Source organism: Apteryx rowi, unplaced genomic scaffold, assembly GCF_003343035.1.
Source record: "Apteryx rowi isolate R43461 unplaced genomic scaffold, aptRow1 scaffold_282, whole genome shotgun sequence".
Taxonomy (NCBI): Eukaryota; Metazoa; Chordata; class Aves; order Apterygiformes; family Apterygidae; genus Apteryx; species Apteryx rowi.
The window spans coordinates 232078-253501 of record NW_020449219.1 but is presented as its reverse complement, the minus strand read 5'-3'; the positions used below and the strand labels follow the sequence as shown (position 1 = coordinate 253501).

General features: G+C 37.3%; 1 protein-coding gene across 2 annotated transcripts in view; it reads left to right on the top strand.

Moving 5' to 3' along the window:
- The first annotated feature begins 9635 nt into the window (after positions 1-9635).
- Positions 9636-21424, top strand: part of GNAT3 (G protein subunit alpha transducin 3) — a 28668-nt gene continuing 16879 nt past the window's right edge. Inside the window, exons 1-2 of one of the 2 annotated variants that reach the window (XM_026068897.1) lie at positions 9636-9753; positions 17621-17663. In XM_026068897.1, coding sequence (XP_025924682.1) covers positions 9636-9753; positions 17621-17663 — 161 coding nt within the window. Of the gene's footprint in view, positions 9754-14695; positions 14719-17612; positions 17664-21424 lie in introns of those variants that run through there. The other variant, XM_026068898.1, reaches the window with a different exon arrangement.

The window sequence follows — 21424 nt, the reverse complement described above, 5'->3', positions numbered from 1 at the left end:
TCAGAGTGAGATGTTGACAAAATATTATCCCATTGTTTTAAGACCTTTTTTTTTAATGTATTGTGTTGACTGTTCACCCTGTACTAGAAAATACATCCTTTTAGCAGAAATATCAAGCATCCCCCATTTTTTTGCTAAGATTCCCTAAATTATTTCCAAAAATGAGATGCAACTCTTGCATCAGCCAGTTGGAGAGAGTGTCAGACACTCCAGTGAGAAATACATATGAATCAGTTCAAAGACCTAATTGAATTTATTCATTACAACGTATCACACTTTGGCTGTTCTTTTTAATCTTCTTAGTTGAACTGACAATAAGTCAGGAGAAAATTTACACTCACCATAGCAGAGAGGTCATTTGTTAGTCTTGGTAGAAAGGTCAGACCCTGAGTTATTTGCTGACTTTGTGTGAGAAATCAGGGGAAAACATCAGCATTCAGTGCAGTTCATAGCTCTTAGATACATCACAGACATCCTGTAGGCACAGTCGGCAATCAGAGTATTGGTCCAGGAGAAACTGAAGGCTTTGTTCTTTTAAGGCTTTGCATTGGATATTCCTTTTCTACTGGTGAGCCAGACCTATACATCAAGCGACAAACTTCTGGAATGACCAGTTCTTTATCTGGAGCTAGTAGCTTAGCCCTACATCTGCTGCCACAAAACTGACACAGGTTCACAGCGAATGCAGTCTATGTTCATTCAAAATATTGGAAAACATGCCAAAATTATGTGAATTTTATCTGGACTGATACTCAGCCAGCTAACCTCCACCCAGCTCTCAATAATCTGCACACACAATGTCATTTATTCCATTGCATCAGCACGTGTTGTAAATATAGAACTGAGAATAATGAGTGTACTGAACCTAGTGTATATGGTTTATGCATCTCATAGTGATTCTGAGATTTTGGAAAAAAAGGGAAAAGAATTATTAGATGTATCGATAATTTGAAAAAAAACCTGTTTGACAGGATTGAAAATGTAACAGTTTTTCATTATTTCAAAAAAAATTCTCTTGATATTTTGAATATTTTTTTCTCTCTTCTACTTCCTTTTCTTTCACCTCTGAATGCAATAAAAATGAATTACTTCATTTCTTTCCTATTTATTCCTTTTTTTCTTCTTAATGCAACAAAAGTATTCAACTTTGAAAATGTTACAGTATCACTACTGTAATATTATTATAGAGCAAAGGAACAGAATTTCCTTTTTTCTTCTGCCATTCGGTGATGTTTCCTAGATGTGAGAAGACAGATTAGAAAAATAATGGAAAGGAAAACCTAAATTCCATTCGCTTATTTATATCCAGTGCAGAAAAAAAGAAAAAAAGAATGATCAGGAAGGAGCATAACAAATAAAAAGCAAGAATCCAAATGTTGTGTATTTTAATTTTTTGAGAAAAAGGAAATATTTTCAAATGAGAATTTAAAGTATTTATGCATTCTTTGCATTTCAGTGTTTTTGTAGAAACAATACCATTTTCCCCATGAGAACCTTTGTCTTTTTTTTTTTTTTTCACTTGGAAAGTTTCAAGAATGTGCAATTTAAGAATAATACTGCTTATAAAGGAAGCCACAGAGCTGAAGACCCAACAAACATATTTTTTTTCCACATACTACAGTTAACAAGGATTTTGAATCTCCAGAATTCTCTTGACCTGTGAAAGTGTTGAGGTGGTAAGAAAAAAAGCAAGCACAAAGATTTAAAGTGTTTCAACTTATACTAAGCCCATCCATTTTTGCTTATCAATTATCATGTTATTAGTCATCTCTACTTTGCTATTTCATAGCATGGAAAACACATGGTAGTTCATCACACAAACGTCCAAAACAGTGTCTAAAACACTACAGTCTGTTATGTACTTTGATATGCACAGCTCTATGGAAATAGCTATGTTTCAGTTATTCTAATCACTGAAAAACCATGAGGAGAGTTATGTAAATAGGATTTTTTTTCTTATTGAAGTAAGAGGATAAACAGCAGAATTAATCAATAAATGGAAACTTAAGTAAATGCAGATGATTACAGACACTCGGTCTACAAGAAGCCTACCTTTTATATACCAGAATACTTAAGTTGCTGCAGAATCATGGGGTGCATACAGAAAAGGCTTCACAACGCATACATAATCGGAATAATATTAAGGAATTTCTAGATTCCTTAACAGAATCTAGAAGGTCCTCGATACTTGAGTTGCCCTGACTTAAATGCTGGTCCATTTCTACAAGAACATGATTTCAATTGTGCTTGAAAAGACTCAAGTAACTCGTTAGCTTTTCCCACTAGAAAATAGTGCTATTATCCAAATACTGAACTGCAAGTGTGCTTGCATACTGCTCTGGGTTATCTTACCTAACATGAGCATGGGACAGTGCTTGTTAGTGGTTGGAATGCTATAGTGCAGGGCTGCCATTCACAGAGTCCTCAATAGACTAGAGGAACAGGCCAACATGAACCTCATGAAATTCAAGGGCAAATGCAAATACCTCAATCTAGAACAGAATAACCCCATGCATCACTACGGTATGAGGGCTGATTAGTGGCCTTGCTGAAAAGGACCCAGGCAGGTCATGGTGGGCAGCAAGCTGAATATGAATAGCAGTGTGCACTCAGCCGAGGACAGCACCATAGTGAATTGCATTAAGAATATAGTTATCAGGTCAAGGGAATCCCTTTACTGAGTTCTCATGATGACATATCTAGAGAAATGTTTCTAGTTTTTGGCCCACCAATAAAAAAGAGACATTATCAAAGTGGAGACCCATGAAGATCAGAGGCTGAAGCACTTGGGATGAGGATGCTCAGTTTGTTCAGCCTAGAGAAAAGAAGGCTACGGACGGGATCTAATTGTAGTCTTCTATTACCAAAAGAGGGTTACAGAGATGATGGAGCCAGACTCTCCTGAGAAGTGCACAGAGAAAGGACAAGAGGCAACAGTCATGTGATCCAGCAAAGGAAATTCCAACTGGGTATATGGAAAAAATTCTTCCCAGTGAGAGTGCTTAAGCAGTGGAACAGGTTACCTAGAGATGCTATGTAATTTTCATCTTTGGATATTTCATAATTTAACAGGGCAAAGCCCTGAGAAACTTGATCTAACTTTGAAGTTACCTCTGCTTTGAGCTGAGGATTGGACTAGGGACCTACAGAGGTCCTTTCCAACCTATTTTTTTCTGTTATCTTATTATAGAAATTGCAACTAGTTTTACCTTAACTATAAATTATGGAGTGCTTCTCTGGAGTGCTTCTTTCTTATGGAAACCTTATTTTTCTAATTTAAAATCATTTCATTAGAAGACTACTTATTTGTGTGACTGGGATAGGGTGGATTAGAAAAAGAGTCCACTCTCCTTGATGGTGAGTAATAAGCTGATACATCTCTCAGGTATATCCTGACTTCCACTGCAGGATGTTCTGCTGTGACTCCTCCAGCACAGGTATCTGAACAAACCTTCATTCCATAACATTTCAACTTTCTTTGTCAGTGAACTCAAAGGATCCCACTTTACAATGGACACATCCGTAAATGGAACTATCACTCATCCAGAGTAGAACAAGAGAATCAACTTGATCTGCCACCATGAATTTGAATATATTCCCCTACTGAAAGGACAGACAATCAGAGAGGATTTTCTGATTAAGTCACTTTATCTTGCACATATAAGATAATTTAATAGAGGGCAGTAGCATGGTAAGATCTAAACACTCATCTCTCCATCAGATTTTATGGTCAACACTGCATTGCTGACATTGATAGACAAGTGCCTTAAGATAGTGTGCTCAAAAGAGTGTGGTTGGATTCCCCAGCAAGAAACTGAGGAAGTTTGAGCTCTGAGCACCCCTGAGTTAACAAGATCAAGTACTTCACATACATGCAGTGGTAGAACTGACGGCAGCAGTGCTAAAGGGAAAAATCCAAGAACCTGCTGCCAAAGACTTTGAAAGATCTGGTTCTCTCATTGAGACAGTGATGAATAACAGGAATAATTCAGTCTCCTAGTGTCATTTCTATAAACATTTCTAGTAATATGAATCTGGCTGGTATGACCAGCTAGATGAATGTGTCATTTTCTTGGTCTATGTCAGATATCTCAGTGTCCTAGTACACCTATTATTGAGATTGATACATCCTTCCACTTGGCTTGAGAAGTATGGAGATGATTCTCAAGAGGAGCTAGATACTTATCTGGACATTTTGTTGCTGACATCATGTCACACTCAAGCTTCAACAGTTTTGGTTTTATGACTGAGTCACAATATTTTGAAAGAGGATCAGAGTCACAAGAGAAGATAACTTTAGGAGGCCTCCATGATAAATCTACTACTTAAAGATTCTCCACCTGTTATCAATTATTGCTATGCCAGATTACCAGTTCTGCAGTCAACACTGCTGTCTTCTTCATATAGTGAAATGCAGCCATATGGGGAGAAAGTAACTTAAATCCACAAACATTGTAGCCACATGACTGTGGCCAAGTGCCAGAGATAATAAACCTTGACTCTTAACAGGATTCAAGAGTTCTGGTTTTGTGCCATGTTAATACAGCTTGCTGTTAACACAGATCTAAGCTAGTATCAGTGCCAGCTGGGAGCATATAGGGAGTCTCCGTACCTGTTTCTTGGTATCTCTAGAATTTCTATCATTCAGTAAGATGATCTTTGCACATGAGTAGTTATGAAAGTCTATATAGACTTGTCAATGTTCTGGGTGTAAGGTGAATGCTTTTTTCACTAAAATATTGCCAATGGCCAATAGACAACTTTGGAGCTGTCTTTTTTTTTTTTTTTCTTTGTGCATCAGAAGCAATTCAGCAACCAACTGAAGGAGTCGAAGGGCTTCCTTTGATTGCAACAGGTATTGTACTGAATGTTTTTGAGGCTTCCTTCATTTAGGAGTATACTGAAGGAAATGTATTGAAAGTTCCTATATTTAGAGAATTCTATTCTTACTAAAACTTCCTCCTCCTTCATCAGTGTTATTCCTCCAAATGTTACTAGGGAAAAGGGAAAACACTCATTATCAGGGAAATATGGAAAAGACAAACAGATTGTAATGTAAGTAATCAAGAGAGAAAAAGCTAGTAGGTGTATATTTCCTAAGATATCTCTCCTTTTTCAGTGCAGTAGAGTACAATGTTTTCAGAAGAAACAGAAAATAAGAATCAAAATTCACTGAAAGATTCTACAAACAGAACTACTATATTATTTGCCAAACCAAAATCCAAGACCAGTACATCGTTAACCTGTCCAAAATCAAAATTTGGAATTGGAATCAAGAATTCCACATCATGACTTCTGATCTTTTGAAAAAGCCTTTAGAAATTCTCTTACTTACCATTTCTTATGCCAGCTACAAAATGCCTTTCGTGTACACGCTATATATCAGCGCCACCTAGAGTGCATCACCAGAAACAACTCCAGTAACATGAAGCTAATTTTCTTTTCAAAGCGAGATTGTATTTCAAAGGAACATTTCCAGTCTTACTCCCTCTCAGTGACAATATTTTTATTCAAACACCTAAAGGAGATGGTAAAAAAGACATCACAAAACATGTTAGCTTTCACTGAGCCCTGTAAGTCAATGTCTATTGTTTCTGGCTTGACCATCAGTAGTAAGAATCTTCCTTGATCAGAATATAGTTAATGATGCTGCTGCTGATGTCCAAAGCAGAATGGAATCCTATTCATCCTTCAAAACCTGCTTTGGCTTTCCATGAAAACGGAAACAGATTGTTATGTTTTCCAATAAACTATTTAGTTAGGATTTAGATGGTAGAAGTAAGCAAATCAAAAAGGGAAGTTGTTAAAGATATTGCAGATTTATTAATTAGTTGCTTATTATTAGTTGTTTATTTCTTTCTACATTTTAATTACAGCTTGCTTGTACCAGACATCTAATTTTATGAAGCCAACTTCTGGGTGTAGTTATAAAAGCAACAGAGGCTGGTAGGAAATTGATGCTATAGAAAACACACTTGCTCTTCCATTGCTTTCCACCTAGGGAAAGTGAATGAAAAATGATGCAGAGTTTTCATCTTGGTTTATTTACACTCATTTTCTTCCAGTATAACTGAATAGGAAATAATTTACCATTGCTTTAGTCTGACACTGCAAAAATTAAAATCAAAATAAATAGAATTAAAGAAACACAGAATCACAAAATAGCTGGGGTTGGAAGGGACCTCTAGAGATCATCTGGTCCAACCCCCCCTGCTCAAGCAGGGTCAGCTACAGCAGGTTTCCCAAGACTGTGTCAAGTTTGGTTTTGAATATCTCCAAGGAAGGAGACTCCAAAGCCTCTCTGGCCTGTTCCAATGCTCACCCTCACAGTGAAGAAGTGCTTTCTTGTGTTCAAGCGAAATTTCCTGTGTTTCAGTTGTGCCCTTTGCCTCTCGTCCTGTCTCTGGATACCACTGAGAAGGGTCTGGGCCCCTCCTCTTTACACCCTCCCTTCAGATATTCATAAACATTGCCAAGATCCCCCTTGAGCTTTCTCTTCTCCAGGCTAAGCAGTCCCAGCTCTCTCAGCCTCTCCTCATATGAGAGATGCTCCAGTCCCTTAATCATCTTTGGGGCTCTTTGCTGGACTTGCTCCAAAAAGTCCATGTGTTTTTTGTACTGGGGAGCCCAGAACTGGACAGAGTACTCTAAATGTGGCCTCACCAAGGCTGAGTAGAGGGGATCACCTCTCTTCACCTGCTGCCAATGCTCTTCCTACTGCAGCACAGGATACCATTGGCCTTCTTTGCCATGAGGGTGCATTGCTAGCTCATGGTCAACTTGTTGTCTATCAGGAACTCCAGATCCCTCTCTGCAAAGATGTTCTCCAGCTAGTTGTCTCCCAGCCTCTGGTGCCTGGAGTTATTCCTCCCTAGGCACAGGACTTTGTGCTTCCCTCTGTTGAGCTTTATGAGGTTCCTTTCTGCCCATTTCTCCAGCCTGTTGAGTTCCCTTTGAATGACAGTGCAACCATCTGGTGTATCAGCCACACCTCCTAGTTTTGTATCATCAACAAACTTGCTGAGGGTGCATTTAGTCGCATTATCCAGGTCATTAATGAAGATGTTAAACAGTATAGGCACCAGTATTGACCCCTGCAGGACACCACTGGTCTCCAGCTGGACTTCATGCCACTGATCAGAACCTTTTGGGCCCAGCAGTTCAGCCAGTTTTCAGTCCAACTCAGTGACCACTTATCTAACCTGCACTTCATCAGCTTGTCTACAAGGATATTATGGGGGACAGTGTTCAAAACCTTACTACAGCCGAGAGAAAAAACATTCACTGCTCTCCCGTTATCCCCCAATCCAGTGATCTCACCATAGAAGGCTATCAGGTTGGTTAAGCATGGTTTCCCCTTTGTAAATCCATGCTGGCTACTCCCAGTCACCTTCTTATCCTTCACATATCTAGACATGGTATTCAGGATTAGTTGCTCCATCACGTTCCCAGGGGTCAAGGAAAGGCTGACCAGCCTGTAGTTTCCCACATTCTCCTTCTTTACCTCTTGAAGATAGGACATTTGCTTTCTTCCACTCCTCAGGAAGCTCTCCTGATCACCATGACATTTCAAAGCTAATGAAGTATGGCCTCGCAGTGACATCAGCCAGCTCCCTCAGCACTCATGGGTACATCCCATAACGGCCTATGGACTTGTGCATGCCTGGAGTAACTCAGTGGTGAATCAGGCCCTGTATCTGGAGACAATGCTCTTCTCTGTGGTTTGTGGCTGTATCAGTTAATCTGCAAATTCTGTTAGTGTCCAGAAATGCTCAAACAGAATTACTTTTCAAACCTACTGAACCGCACAGGTGCATTGTACATATATGCAGTTTTGATAAACAGACACCTGGCACTGATACCACACTTCTGATGCTGCTTATTTTCATCCTTTATACAAATGGAACAAGATGTTAGTATGGCTGCCTAAAGATCTTATTACCTGCTGTTTTAAAGAATAAGCGAAATAATAATATAGGCTTAACAAAACAGAAAATTTTCTTGCTATGTAAATATATATGTAAAAATTCAGCTGTTAATAAGTGCCAGTTATTCATCCCTGGCAAAGCAAAGCAAGGAGGCTGAAAACATGGGTTCTTGCTCCATTGATCGAAAAGCATACACTGAAGAAGTACAATTGCTGATCTTTATTGCAGTATGTCGTTCTTTATGAGTAGATACTCACTATTGAATGGGACTAGCACAGGAAACGACCTCTTCTTTCCTCAGAAGACCTCACTACTGATCAAATGGAGCATAGCTCATAGTAATGCAGCTGATCTTTATTCCACTCTCTCCCATTTTCTACTTATGCAGTGCTAGTTGCCTTCCTATTACAGCCGGGGTCCGGCTACTTCTACTATAAGAAAATTTCTTTTTTTATAGGATGGAATGAAGTAATCCCTTTGCTTCTGGCCCTCTTCCTCATTTCTCTTCTGGCCTAGAAATGCATCTAAGGTCACTCAAACTAACCTGTATGCTTATGTTTCCCTTAACCATTATTCCCAGGCTAAAGCTTATAAAGCTTACATATTCTAAAGTCTGAGCATTAACTGTTACTAGTCAATATTCATTAATTATAATATTGCACACCATTAAGATTTATTTTATTTAAATACCTAACCTGAAGAAAAGGGACCAAAAAAAAAGTGTTTTGGACCTTTCAGTCCTGATAATAATTCTTCTCTTACCCACTATAACCAGGTGTGAATTATAACAGAGCATAATTTCTCAATACACTGCTGACAATGCATGCCAAGTAATATGTCCACCATAAAATACTTCTATATTACTACTGCATTATGAATATACTAAGAGAAAATAATTACATCAGTGGGAGGACTCTGACCTGTATCCTTTCTACACAAAAAGGAGTATGGTGCTCTCAGTCAAAGCCGATTGCTGCTAATAAAATTATAAAAAAATGGAAAAATGTTACAGCCAAGGAATAGCCACACAAAGGTATCCCATAGATGATACAATAGCAATGAAGTACCTATAACCATTATAAGAAAATAAATGAACTTGCCATAATATCATGAAAATGCAGAACATGCAAAATGTTTGCATGTAAATTATTCAAAATAAAAACTGATGTCTCAGTTATATAAATCCAAATCTGGTCATTTTTAAATAGAGAATACATATATTCAGAGCTATGACCACTGAAAAAGAAAAAAAATATGCAAATACTTTGAAGGCATATAAATCTTTTTTTGTTGTTTCAGGGTAAACACAATGATTCACAAGGTGAAAATTTTTTTCTTGAGCTGAGTTATTCCCAACTTTATTGTTTCAAGACTTTCTGCACATTTCTCTGAAGCACATGAGACTGGAACCTGCCTGAACAAGGACATAGGACTGTCTGGATCTTGGTTTTGTAGAATGGATCATTTTAATTCCATGACATCATAACAGTGCAATTTTTTGTTCCTATATAAATCCTAGACTGTAGCATCTCCAGGTCATGTGACAGATGTAAAGGGATCATTTGGTCTGAAGAGTGAATGCAGAGGTCGAATGGGATTTTTAGATTTTCTCAGCACACATGTTGTCCTCCTTCTGAATTAAAGCAACTAGCCTAATCAGAAATAACCCAGCTGGGACAAAGAAGGGCTTTTATTTAACACCTCAAGATGGGCAGTGGAGCCAGTTCTGAGAGCAAGGAGTTGGCCAGGAGATCCAGAGAACTGGAGAAGAAACTCCAGGAAGATGCAGAGAGGGAAGCCAGGACAGTCAAACTACTATTGCTGGGTAAAAAGAATAGAAATCATTGATATTACTTTTTCCATTGAGAGGTTATTTTGCACTGAAATTACATTTCAGTACAGAGAATTTCCTATCTTTTACTATTTTATTTGAAAAAGATAGTCCTGTTATACATACACAGAATGTTTTCTGGTTTTGGTCACTCTGCTTTAAATCATGAAGTTGCAGACAACCAATTAAGACACAAGAATCAGGTTGAAAATGATTGTGTTCTTCTCTTCTTTCTTTTCTTCTCTTCTCTTCTTTCTTCTCTTCTTTCTTCTCTTCTCTTCTTTCTTCTCTTCTTTCTTCTCTTCTCTTCTTTCTTTTCTTTTCTTCTTCTTTGGGGCTATATGTGTTCATTTGCAGGAGGATTAAGTGAAGGAACTGGTTAAATAGAAAATATGTAGGTGTCACCACCTGTTGAAAATGTTTATTTTCCAACTCTTTCACTTCATTTTTTACAGAAGCAGGAAGTTACTTAGTAGGGCTTTTCTCAATGAATAAAAATGATATTGTGGATAGGGGAATGAAAGGTGATGAAATGAACTGAATGTAGATGAATATTCTCACAAACTACTATTTCTGATTCATATTATGAACTACTTATTAACAGCCAGCTTGTGTAATAGAAAAATAAAAATTATATTTTTTTCCTTTCTGTGATACCGCTTAGACTATGAGAACTATCCAAGAGCATAATAATACTGCTACTTTCTATATCTTTCTTCTAACAGCATGATGTCTGCTATTGGAATTTACATTTGTTTCACCAAATGAATAGGAAAACTGCTGTTGATTGAAGTGTTTTATTTTTTCTTCACTTTTCTTGCTGAGACAGAGCTAGATCCCTTAGCTAGAGTGAATCAGCTTAACTCTGTTGTCTTGTATTTTATGCAAAGTGTCTATTTACACCTACTAAGATTCTAACTATTATTGGTAAAAAAGAACAAAGGGATAAACACAGCCATGTAGGTTTCTTAAATAATAACAGGAAAATAACAATTTCATATACTTTATCTACCATCAATATTCAGATTGCAGTTTACACAGTTGTTCAATCTTGTGGAGAGCATGAAAATCTTATGTGCCACTTTGATACAAGCTATTGCCCTTACTGAGACAGGCTTAAGTTGGTCGAATACAGTAAAAGTATAATATTATATACTTTCTATATGTTCTTAGGAAAAAGAATCAGCATATGGAGTTAGAACCGGGGCCCATCTATTCCAATATCCTGTCTCTGACCTCACCCAATACTGATCCATTAATCAGATGCAAAAAACTCTGTAAGAGGAATTTATAGGAGAAGCAGTTCAAGAATAAGTTTTGTTCCTCAGACTGTCATGTCTTGGTGGTTGTCCTGGAGGTTGTCTTGCAGCAGGACACAAACTAAAGTACCCCTCCCAGAAAACATGTGTGTATTTAGTAGTAAGAACTTTGAATATGTTTCTCAATGTATGCAATTAATCTTTTATTGACCCTATTAATATTTTAGTCTCACGGTACCTTTAGTAATATGCTTTGAGATTAATTGCAAGCTATATGAAATAGAATTCTATTTCATTCATTTCGAATTTGACATATTTCAGTTTCATCAAATATACAAGCACTCTTTCATGAGACAAGGCAAACAGCAGAATTTGAAATACTTTAAAGGTTTCTTTATGTTATATATTTCTACAATATCATTTTTTATTTATGTCATACATTATAAAAATTCAAGTGTCAATATTTTAGAAGTTTTTTTCTTCTTGGACAACTGTTTTGACATAGATCACAAGGAACCAAACATCTGATAAAAAAGCATATTAGAGAGGAAAAAAAAAAGAATATAGACTTAAGAGCTTGCATTTGATTGGTCTTAGAAAAAAAGCTGAGTAAAACATAAGTCTGTTTTGAGCCTAGTGCAAAGCTATTCTGCCCCTGAGAGTGAGTGTGTCTGTTTGAACACCTGGAATCACAGCTGTTGAGCCAATGTTCGTAAGGGGCACCATATATCCCTTTCCACAGTCAACCAATGAAATGGCCAGATAGGAGAGGATTAAATCCACTGCATTCAGGTCTAGGTTCAAGGTTGGAAATTTTCCAAATTTTAGATCATTCTGATCTGAGCCTGTTATCTTTCCATACCTATGCGGTGATCTTAGAAATAATTCCACTTTTACAGTGTGTAAATCAAGGGCAGCTCTATGCAAGTCAATCAGAGCAGTCCCATCATGGAAGAAAAGAAAAAAAAAACAACAAAAAATACCACAGTTTAAGCACTGAATGAGACTGAGTTTCAGCACTAGGAAATGTACACATAGCCATGCTATGAACAAGCTTTTGAAGAAAGTTTAATTTATCTCCTACAAATTAAAAGGAAGCTAATTTATTATGATGTATTCTAATTGTGATTATGCTGAGATTCACAGGAAAAGATTTACAGACAAACAGATTTCTATTCATTCCGACCATATGTTGCCTCTATCTTATGGACCAGATGTCACCATTGTTTCTTTTGCAGTAGGCAAATTGGTAGAAAGTACTCACAAAAAAACTGTATATGCATATTATAAGTTTTTCAGTTTGATCATAATGTTCGTATGATTAAAATGTAAAAAAAATCTATTTTATCCATTTTCTGAGAGGACAATTTAATATCTAGCCTGGTCTCTCTGTGTTCTTCAATAGGTTACTTTACAAAAATGAAACTACATACAGAAACTAAAGACACCACATCGTTCAAGTTCCATGATCTGGACAAACACATTATCCCTGATGAGTTGATAGTTTGCTATTTATAGAACAAGCTCAGGGAGAAGGGACAACAGGAAAATGTAATTTTCTGATGTTCTTCACAAATTGTCCAGGCGCCAGAAGGTTTAAGTCCTCTGTGCTAGGTGTGCCTATGCTATAAAGACTGCCCAGTTCCCTGCCTTGTCCACAAATCTATTCTCTGCATATCTGTGCTTCCAAAAAAATCTGATTGCCTTTATGACTCTGGAGCAAATTCCAAGGTGAAAGTTTTATTTCATTTGTATCAAAAAGCATAGTTCAGAGTCATATCTCACTGTGTCATATTGCATGTATGTGTTGTAGGAAGCCAGCCTGCAATCTGTTTGTCTGTAAAGTACAATACATATCTGAAATACTGCAAAAACAGCTGATACTGACAGTACTCTAAGAACAGTGCCATTTCACAGTAATAAGAACTTAGCTTCAGTTTAGATAATCATTAAGACTTTGAACTTTCTTCTTTTCAAAGTATTATTCCACGGCCTCATTGCCTACAATTTCCAGGGGTGAGATTCTTTCCACTCTGGGAGTGTATGGCATCATACACCTTCATCTGAGCTGGTCACCCTCGGCTCACTTTACTGAGAAACGCCCACTTTCAGAGCACAACTCACCCAACTTCATTTAAACATCTACTTCAGGGTGACAAAAATTGTGTCTTAGAAGCAAGTATTTTTCTCCACTGACTATAAGGGGCTCTCATGACTAGTCTGAACACAGGTATTTACAGTGTAGGCATTTAAAAACAGTTAGATGAGTCAAACCCTGCTCACCTAGCATAGTACTGAAGTCAGGTTTAAGTTCCTGTTATTAACACCTGCACTGGAAGCAAAGAGTGGACTCAGAGTCCACAATTTGTCCAATAATCCTATTGGCTGGAATACACTGAAAATTTTTTGTTGAGGACACTTACAGATGAAATCCCCTCAAGAGGGCAGAGAGTTAATAAAGCACTTACATCTTCTCTAGTTTCTTTCTCCCATGGAGAAAGTTTGTTCAGCTTGGTAACGTGGCCAGAAGGATTGCTCTCTTATAATTTCCAGTCTAGTTCACATTTCTAGAGCCTGAATGGTGTAGGCAAGGCTCGGGAAGACATGTGAAACCTTTTCTGACTTTTAATTTGAAGATTTTCTTTTCCTGCCTGTTGCTGTGTTAGTGTCAGTGGATTTTGTGACAGATTTCAAACAAAATATTCAGGCAATAGGGTTTTTTTATTGTTTACCTACCTTTACTTCTGAGAACTTTCCTAAATCACATAAATTTCCACATAACTAATAATTATGAAGAAGTAATAGCTCTTTCTCTGTGACAGAAAAGCAGTTTATTAAATAAAACCCCTTCTTCAAAGCTCAACAGATGCTAATCTTGAAAGGGGCTTGCACTCTCTTTTCCACAACTATTCAAATAAATTCTGCTTAGAAAAATAGAAGAGTCAAGTTATAACTGATGTTTGGGGGGTTGTTCTCCTTCAAATTCAAGAGATTTTTCACTAACTTTCGAGGCCTTCTCCAGTCTTATCCCTATTTCTGCTCTGTCTATGTGTTTTTGTGGCCTGCACTATAGAGGCTAGTCTATCCCAGAGCAGCAGGGTCATTCACATGTGCCCTGCGCAGGGATGGATCTTTGCAGCCAGTTGCCTGCATCCCCACCGCATAGGACTTTTTCTTGAGCCTTCTCTGCAATTTCTGTGTGCCCTGAAACATAATGGGCTTGGGATTTGGAGGGCTTTTTTTTTTTTTTTTTCCAGTTCAAAATATCCATGAGAGAGCCAGGTTACACTTTGCTAGATTGCTGTTTTCACAGCACAGGGCTGAAGGCAGCTGCAGCATGCCGGGGAACATGGCACAAGCGCACAGAGATATGTGCGGAGGCAAACTGCTTGTTGTTATGCGCAGGATGCCTGTCCCACAGCAAACTTCGTGTTACTTTGCAGTCTCTCTCTGGAGAGGATGTGGCAGCAAACATTATGTCAGCTGTTTTCTTCCTGATGGAAATTATTTAGTGATCTCCAGGAAGAAATGTGGGAGCTAACTAGGGTGTGGGCAAGGCAATAAAGCTATGAAGAAAAATGAGAAGCGAGCCAAACTGGGAGTGTAAACACACTGACTGTTTATATATTTTCCAGCTCATGTAAGCTTAGAGAAAAAGGTGGTCAGTGCTACTATCACTGCTTTCCCCCATGCTGCTTTGTTAAAGAAAAGAGCTGTATATCCTAGATAACTTTAGGAAAATTCACTCACTAAATGTTTCATTTGTGAATCCTACATGAGTTTACTTAAGAGATAGGGTTGTTGAGTTTAGCTTTAAACACCTCAGGGCATACACAGGAACAACACTTCTGGTGCCTTACTACTTCTTGGCAGAAAAGATGGTTACACATTGCATTTTGGCTACCTATGCTACCAGATTTAGCACAATTGTTTGGATCATCCTTGGCTTGCTTTTACAAGAAAATTAGCTTGAGTTACAACTCCATTAGCACATAACACTTTCAGTATCCTGTTAGCTCATCCAAAGATTGCACTCTAAAAATTGAATTAATCTCACTTAAATTTATCTCTCTCAATGTCAGATGTGAAACTATAGTAGTCATCAAAGCTTTCTGCATAGCTGATGGTGGCAGTCAAGCACCCTCAAAAGGCCTGCCTTGTCAGGTCTTTTAGGTATCTGTAACCCTTTGACTCTGTAGGTAACTAATTTTAATCAACTGAAGTTAGGTGAAATGAACCACAATTAGCATTACTTGCATTTGAGATGGTAACACAGTAACTTTGAGAGAAGGCAATTTTCAGCAGCTATGTGAATTCAAGTGCTGATTTTTACAAGCTAAATTTGTAAAGATATATGTAAGTTTATAAACAAGTCTATTAGTGTCATTTACATAAGTTGCATTAGAATAGTGTTCACTTGTAAATATTACTATAAGAGCTGGTGGTGGTTTCATACTATACAATTTTAACCATCTCACAGAGGTAAAGTTAAGAGTCCAGTAGCCCTCACCTCCCTCTGTAGTCAGTGGAGAAAAAAGGGCACTTTCAGATGATGGTTCAGATCATAGGTGGATGAATCACTCTCTGGCGTTGCCTGTTTCTCTCTGTTGACTCCAGAGCATATTCACATTAGGTATCTACACTGTGAATCTTTCCACATCTCCTCCCGCAATACCCCCACACCTCTAACAGCACAGACAGGCGATTATGGTAATATCTATATCTTACTGGTTTGGACTTAAGTAGAGTTTATCATTTACCAGGAGACTCTGAAACACCATTGCGGTTAGCATTGCTCTTAGCCTGATGTTCTGGCCAAAAAAGGGCACTGCACATGATGGGGGAGAAAGAAAGGAAGCAGGTGCAAAGTAAATTGTTTCTGACCAGTTTCCTGGGGTGCAAATATAGCTACAGCTGACACGATACTCTAGAGCAAAGCCAAAATCTGTGTGTGGTTTGTTATTTTGATTAAGGTGTTTTTGGATCATAAATTACAGATGAACAGAGGTAGAAAAATGCACCCATAAGATGCAAGTTTTCTCCTATTCTATTTCAACTTTGTCTTTCTGATCTGGAAGAGAGGTTCACTTGGATATTATGCTTTCTGGCCTCTTCCCATGAGGTGAATGTCTGCAGTCTCTCTCTTCCTTAGAAAGAAATGTAGCAAATACTGCCTTGCTGATGGGCTTTACCAAGTTCTTCAGAAGGGTATTGGGAGGATAATGAATGATACAGCAAATTTACAAGTTGCAAATACAAAACCACTGTTGACAGAGTGGTCATTTTTTCCAAACTGTGGCAGATGGCAGCATCAGCCCATTTTGCATAGGCTTGGTGTTTTTCTCTAGCACTTTCTACTTTCACATCATAGGATTTAGAAAATGATTTGCATATGTTTTGCTGATTGTTGTGATGCATCTGCATAAATTAATCCCTGTCATTTAAATATTATTAACTTTACAAAATCTGTTTAGGAAGTTGGTAATGAGTTCATTCCACTCATTGAGAAGCCTCCAGATAGAATAGTATGTCCCAGATTTTGTCTTTTATCAAAAGTATCTGACACTTTTTCCAGTGAGCTAAATGATAGTCTGCAAAGAGTAGAACAATGAAGAATCCTGTCTCATGGATCCATATCCAAAATTAAATCTTCTCTTGAGGTGCTTTCAAAACCTGGGTAGGTTTGTCAGACAAGCCCTGTTCCTCACCACTCTCACTGTGGCTCACTGATAGCCACTCACATTGATTTTCAAAGGAAAAGGCTTGTAGTGTGGTTATACTTATTACTTTGTAACAGGTAGGGAGGCCAAACTCACCCTACTTAATTCCATATCTAACCAAATCGAAACCCTAGTTCTGCAACTGACTGTTCAATTAAATGCCTGTACCTCTGACAAGTATAGAGGTTGGCTGCAGAATCATTCCCAAGCTGAGTCTATTGCAAGACTATGTGGGTTTCCCAACTCTGTCCACACTACTTCAAAGCAGATGACCATGAGGGAGAGGAAGTGGAAAAATACCAGTGTCATTTGCTCATGTGCTGCTTCTGCACCATGAGCTAGAGCACATACAAATCTTTGTACTCCATTTTCTAGCTGTTTAAAGAGACTAACTAAGGAGTACAGAACTGGCTATTTTAGCTTACAAAAGGTGTATGATACACCTGAAATGAGCAGCTATAAATCCTGTAATGAATGAAGCACTTCCCATTCACACGCATTATCAGAAGCTATATTTTGTTCACTGAATCAAACTCTTTCATGTATTTCTGACCAAACTGCCTAGCTGACAGGGATGAAATCAAAATGTGATCCATATTTTACTTTTTTAATAATTAAAAAGAGCATATATTTTTTTCTTTTAATTGACTAAATGTACTTTGCAAATCTTTCTTTCCTTTCAGAAATAATATTTTTGTGCCAAGATTTCATTCATTTTAAGTCTTTGAATTAAAACAAGGGAGGATTATAGTTGTAAAAAGGGGGGTCTAAGACACCTGTATGTCTCTTCATAAATGCACACTTATATATATGCCACAGAGTTATTTTTAATACTTCCTAGTTATTCATGTATTACATTTCCTTAACATTCCCCTTTTGCAGGTGCTGGAGAGTCAGGAAAGAGCACTATTGTAAAGCAAATGAAGTAAGTATATGAATATTCATATCAGTTGTTGGATTTGGATATTTGTAATATAAGTTATGTAGCTAATGTACAATATTTATATTTATTTGAATAAAATGCAAAGAAACATTAAAATCAAGTTTTCATTCAACCATATAAAGAGAAATACAAAGTGACTGAAGACACACAGCTGGTCTGGTAGTCAAATCTGTCTGATCAAATCATGCACTGGTCCAATTCCACTTTTACTGACTTCAGTAGAAGTTACAGTATTGTAGTGAGAAGGTAAGTGCAAAAGACAAGCAGCCATTTCAGATCCCCCTCGCCTAGCATTCAGTCTCCAGCAGTAGCTAATAGAGGATGTTTCTGGAAGATTATGAGAATAGACAAGCAAGCACACAGTAACTCTCCACCCATGTACTCTGCTGGTATCTGGTGATCTGTGACTCACCATCATCCTGAACCAGACACAGTATCATTGGGCTTAATAGCCTTCAGATAATTTGCTCCTACATTTCTGCTGAATCTCTTTTTGAACCCATATAAACTAATAACAACCACAGTATTACATGGCAAGCAGTTCCACAGTTTAATTACACATTATGTGAATTATCTCCCTTTGTTCAATGTTAATGTGGTCCCTACTGGTTTCATTTGATCTCACTTTATTTCAAGATAAAATATTGAATATTCACATTCTATAACAATAGTGCCAAGCCTTTTTTTTTTTTTTTTTTCAAACTGGGCTCTGTAGATCATCTTGGTCTTCACAGTACTATTCGAGCTCCTGCCTGTGGCCAGTAAGATTATTCTTACACTTCCCACAGACCAGATGACAGTGTATTTAGCCGCAGGCCTATACAGTGAGCACCTGCTACCCACCATCTAGCTGGTGTAGGGGCAGTCATGAGAACTTATTTACAAAGGAAAGAATCGCCCCAAAAAGCATTCATACAACAATCAAGCTGGGTAAAAGCAGGCTGGACCATCTCAAATGCAGGAATCCCTGTTCAAATTCCAACTGAGCAGCTGGTTAGGAAGATGTTGTGACTGTACCATAAATCTAGTGCAAGAATACTTGTGGTAGATGTTTGCTCAGCATGGACTAGGTGCACACAGATTGAAGTCAGTACCTGTATTTCCCTTGGCTTCAAATAGATGCCAAACTCATTCCTCCACCCCCACCCCCCATATTTACAATTTAACATCAAAGTCTTTTTCATGTATAGTAAAACAGGCTAAAAATAAATTAATTCATGTTATTCTTTTAAGGGTAGCCAAAATATTGATTGCATATCTGGTTTAAATAGGTAATCCACCTGAATTCCAGAGATCATACTTAGACAGGCAACAAAAAATCATCCTTTACTATGTAAGCAGCTAAAATACCACTGTTTTATCTAGTCTTATTTTCATAGACAGTGTCCAGGTCTGGGAAACAGACCTGGACAAATGCAGAAAGAAATAACAAAACTGCAGAGTCACAGTCACTGTAACTGTTTAAACATGACACCACTTTGTAAGCACCAATCTAATCCCACGCAAACATTAAATTAAGCAGGGTATTTTACTAAATAGGTCATATGATTCCTAATTTAAATTCTCCTGGTTATTTCATATCTTCACCAACAAATTTTAAAGAGTGAAGTAAAAAATATTATGTCATAAGAGCAATTTTCTACCATTTAAGCAGCTCATTTTCTAATAAGACAGATTCAGTAATGGCAAAGTAGATTCTATCAAATACTTTGCCAACTTTTTTCTTCTGGTTAAATGGTGGATGATTTTATTTCTGTTGTGAGCGTAAATCAAGAGAGACTCCCTATTCAGCAAACCAATGAAATATATATTTAGTCTCATTCAAATTATATTGAACACCTCACCAAGTAGGAATAGATTAAAGATGTTCCTCTAAACTGGGGATTTTAAGAAGGCTGATAACCCTTAACAGCATGGAGGAAGGAGAAGAAAACTGCAAAGCTGAGTTACCATTAAAGCTCTGTGCATATACGACCTGTCAATCTAACTGTAAATACGAATTATTTTCCAAGAAAATTGTTGATGGAAATTATCACTTTTTGGCCTTTTTTTCTAAAAAGGGGAACTTTTCAGTAAAGAATACTATTTTAGGGGGGTTTTTTTGTTTTTTTTTTTTAGGCAAAGTATAACATTTTCTGGAGAAGGCTCCAAACTGTTTACAAAAAGGTGATTCTGCTAAAAATACAATTTTCCACCAAAATCAGTTAATCAGGTTTATTTTACTACTATTCATATATTTTTCTAATTCATAAACATCATTCTTTCCAGACTCAAGATTTTAATCAAAGTTAAATCCTTCCACTAAGCTTTACACAATATCTTATGATGCTTGAAATATAGATATGTTGCAGCGCTTTAGGAAAGCTAGGTTGGTTGTGAAGGAAAACTGAAAAGTAAAAAATAAGCTTCTATAGAGAGCTCTGCTTCTGGGTGGATCATTTCCAAATTGAGTTAACTTGTTTAAAGCCAAGTTGAGTATTTCTGTGCTATGCCATAAATTAGCAGTACAAATCTACTTTATAGAAATCAGAATTATAATAGCTCAACAAATGAAAAGCATGAAACACTGAAATATTTTTTAACTCGTGATGCCTGTTGAGACTGAATCAACTTCACCTATCTGGTGAAAAGCCCCATTTGCATGAAAAACAGAAAAAAAAACAGAAGACTAATTTTTTTCCTCCAATACAACAAAATTTAGATATTATGACTGGTAACCTAACATCTCGTTCCTTCACCAACCTGCATGTATTTTTAGTGGGTTTTTATTTTTGCAAGGACAATCAGGTAACTAAATTCCCAGTTGATAAAAAGCCATATCAGGGTGGCATCTGGCCATATCAAAATGGCATCACTGTTTCAAAATCTTTTCTTAAGAATGTTGTATCTTTAAAAAGATCAGCAAAATTCACTACTGATTTAACAGGCTGGTTAACATGCATTCTGCCAGAGGACATAAAAAAAAAAAAGAAAAGCCTCAAGCAAAAACAAGTTTTCATTCTGTAATTACAAAATCTAGTTTTATTTCAGGATTTTTATTTTCTTCCTCTCTTTGTTCTTCAAAGGGAAAGTATAAAAAAAACCATACAGAATAGTCATTTGGGGGTCGTAAGTGTTGAGGCCTTTCCTTCACTCTCATCCCAGATTTTTGCAACCACACCCGAAACACAACCATCTTCCACATAGATCCTGTTACTTGCATCACTGCACACAAAATACTTAAGCCAAGCTCAGGTTTGCATGTTCTGAGGTGTTGAGTTTCTGTGCATTTCTCTCCACTGTTTATAGAAAAACACCTGCTTTTACAGGTAGGAAGGGTAAGAGTGAGGAGAATACACTTAAGTATCAGTATATACACTTAAACTTAAGTACCAGTGTAAGGTTCAACATTTCTTGATGACAGCTGAAATTGATTTCTGTGAAAGGCAATCTGACCCATTAAAGGAGACCACCTGCATCAGTGGGAAGCTCTGGGCTACATGGCACTAGATACACAGGCCACAGACTAACCCCAAGTGATAACCTAAAAGTAGCCAGTGCATTATTATGTAGATACATTAGTTTCTCCCAAGAGAATAAGCCTCTCCACTCAGCAAGTCTTTTTATTTCATTCAAACCACCGTTGACACAGGGATATGCGGATGTTTCAGATGATGGCAAAAAAAAAAAAAAAAAAAGTCCAGTAGTATACCACACTGCAAAACAGAGACAACTCCTCTGAATCTTTCTCTCAAGTTCAAAAG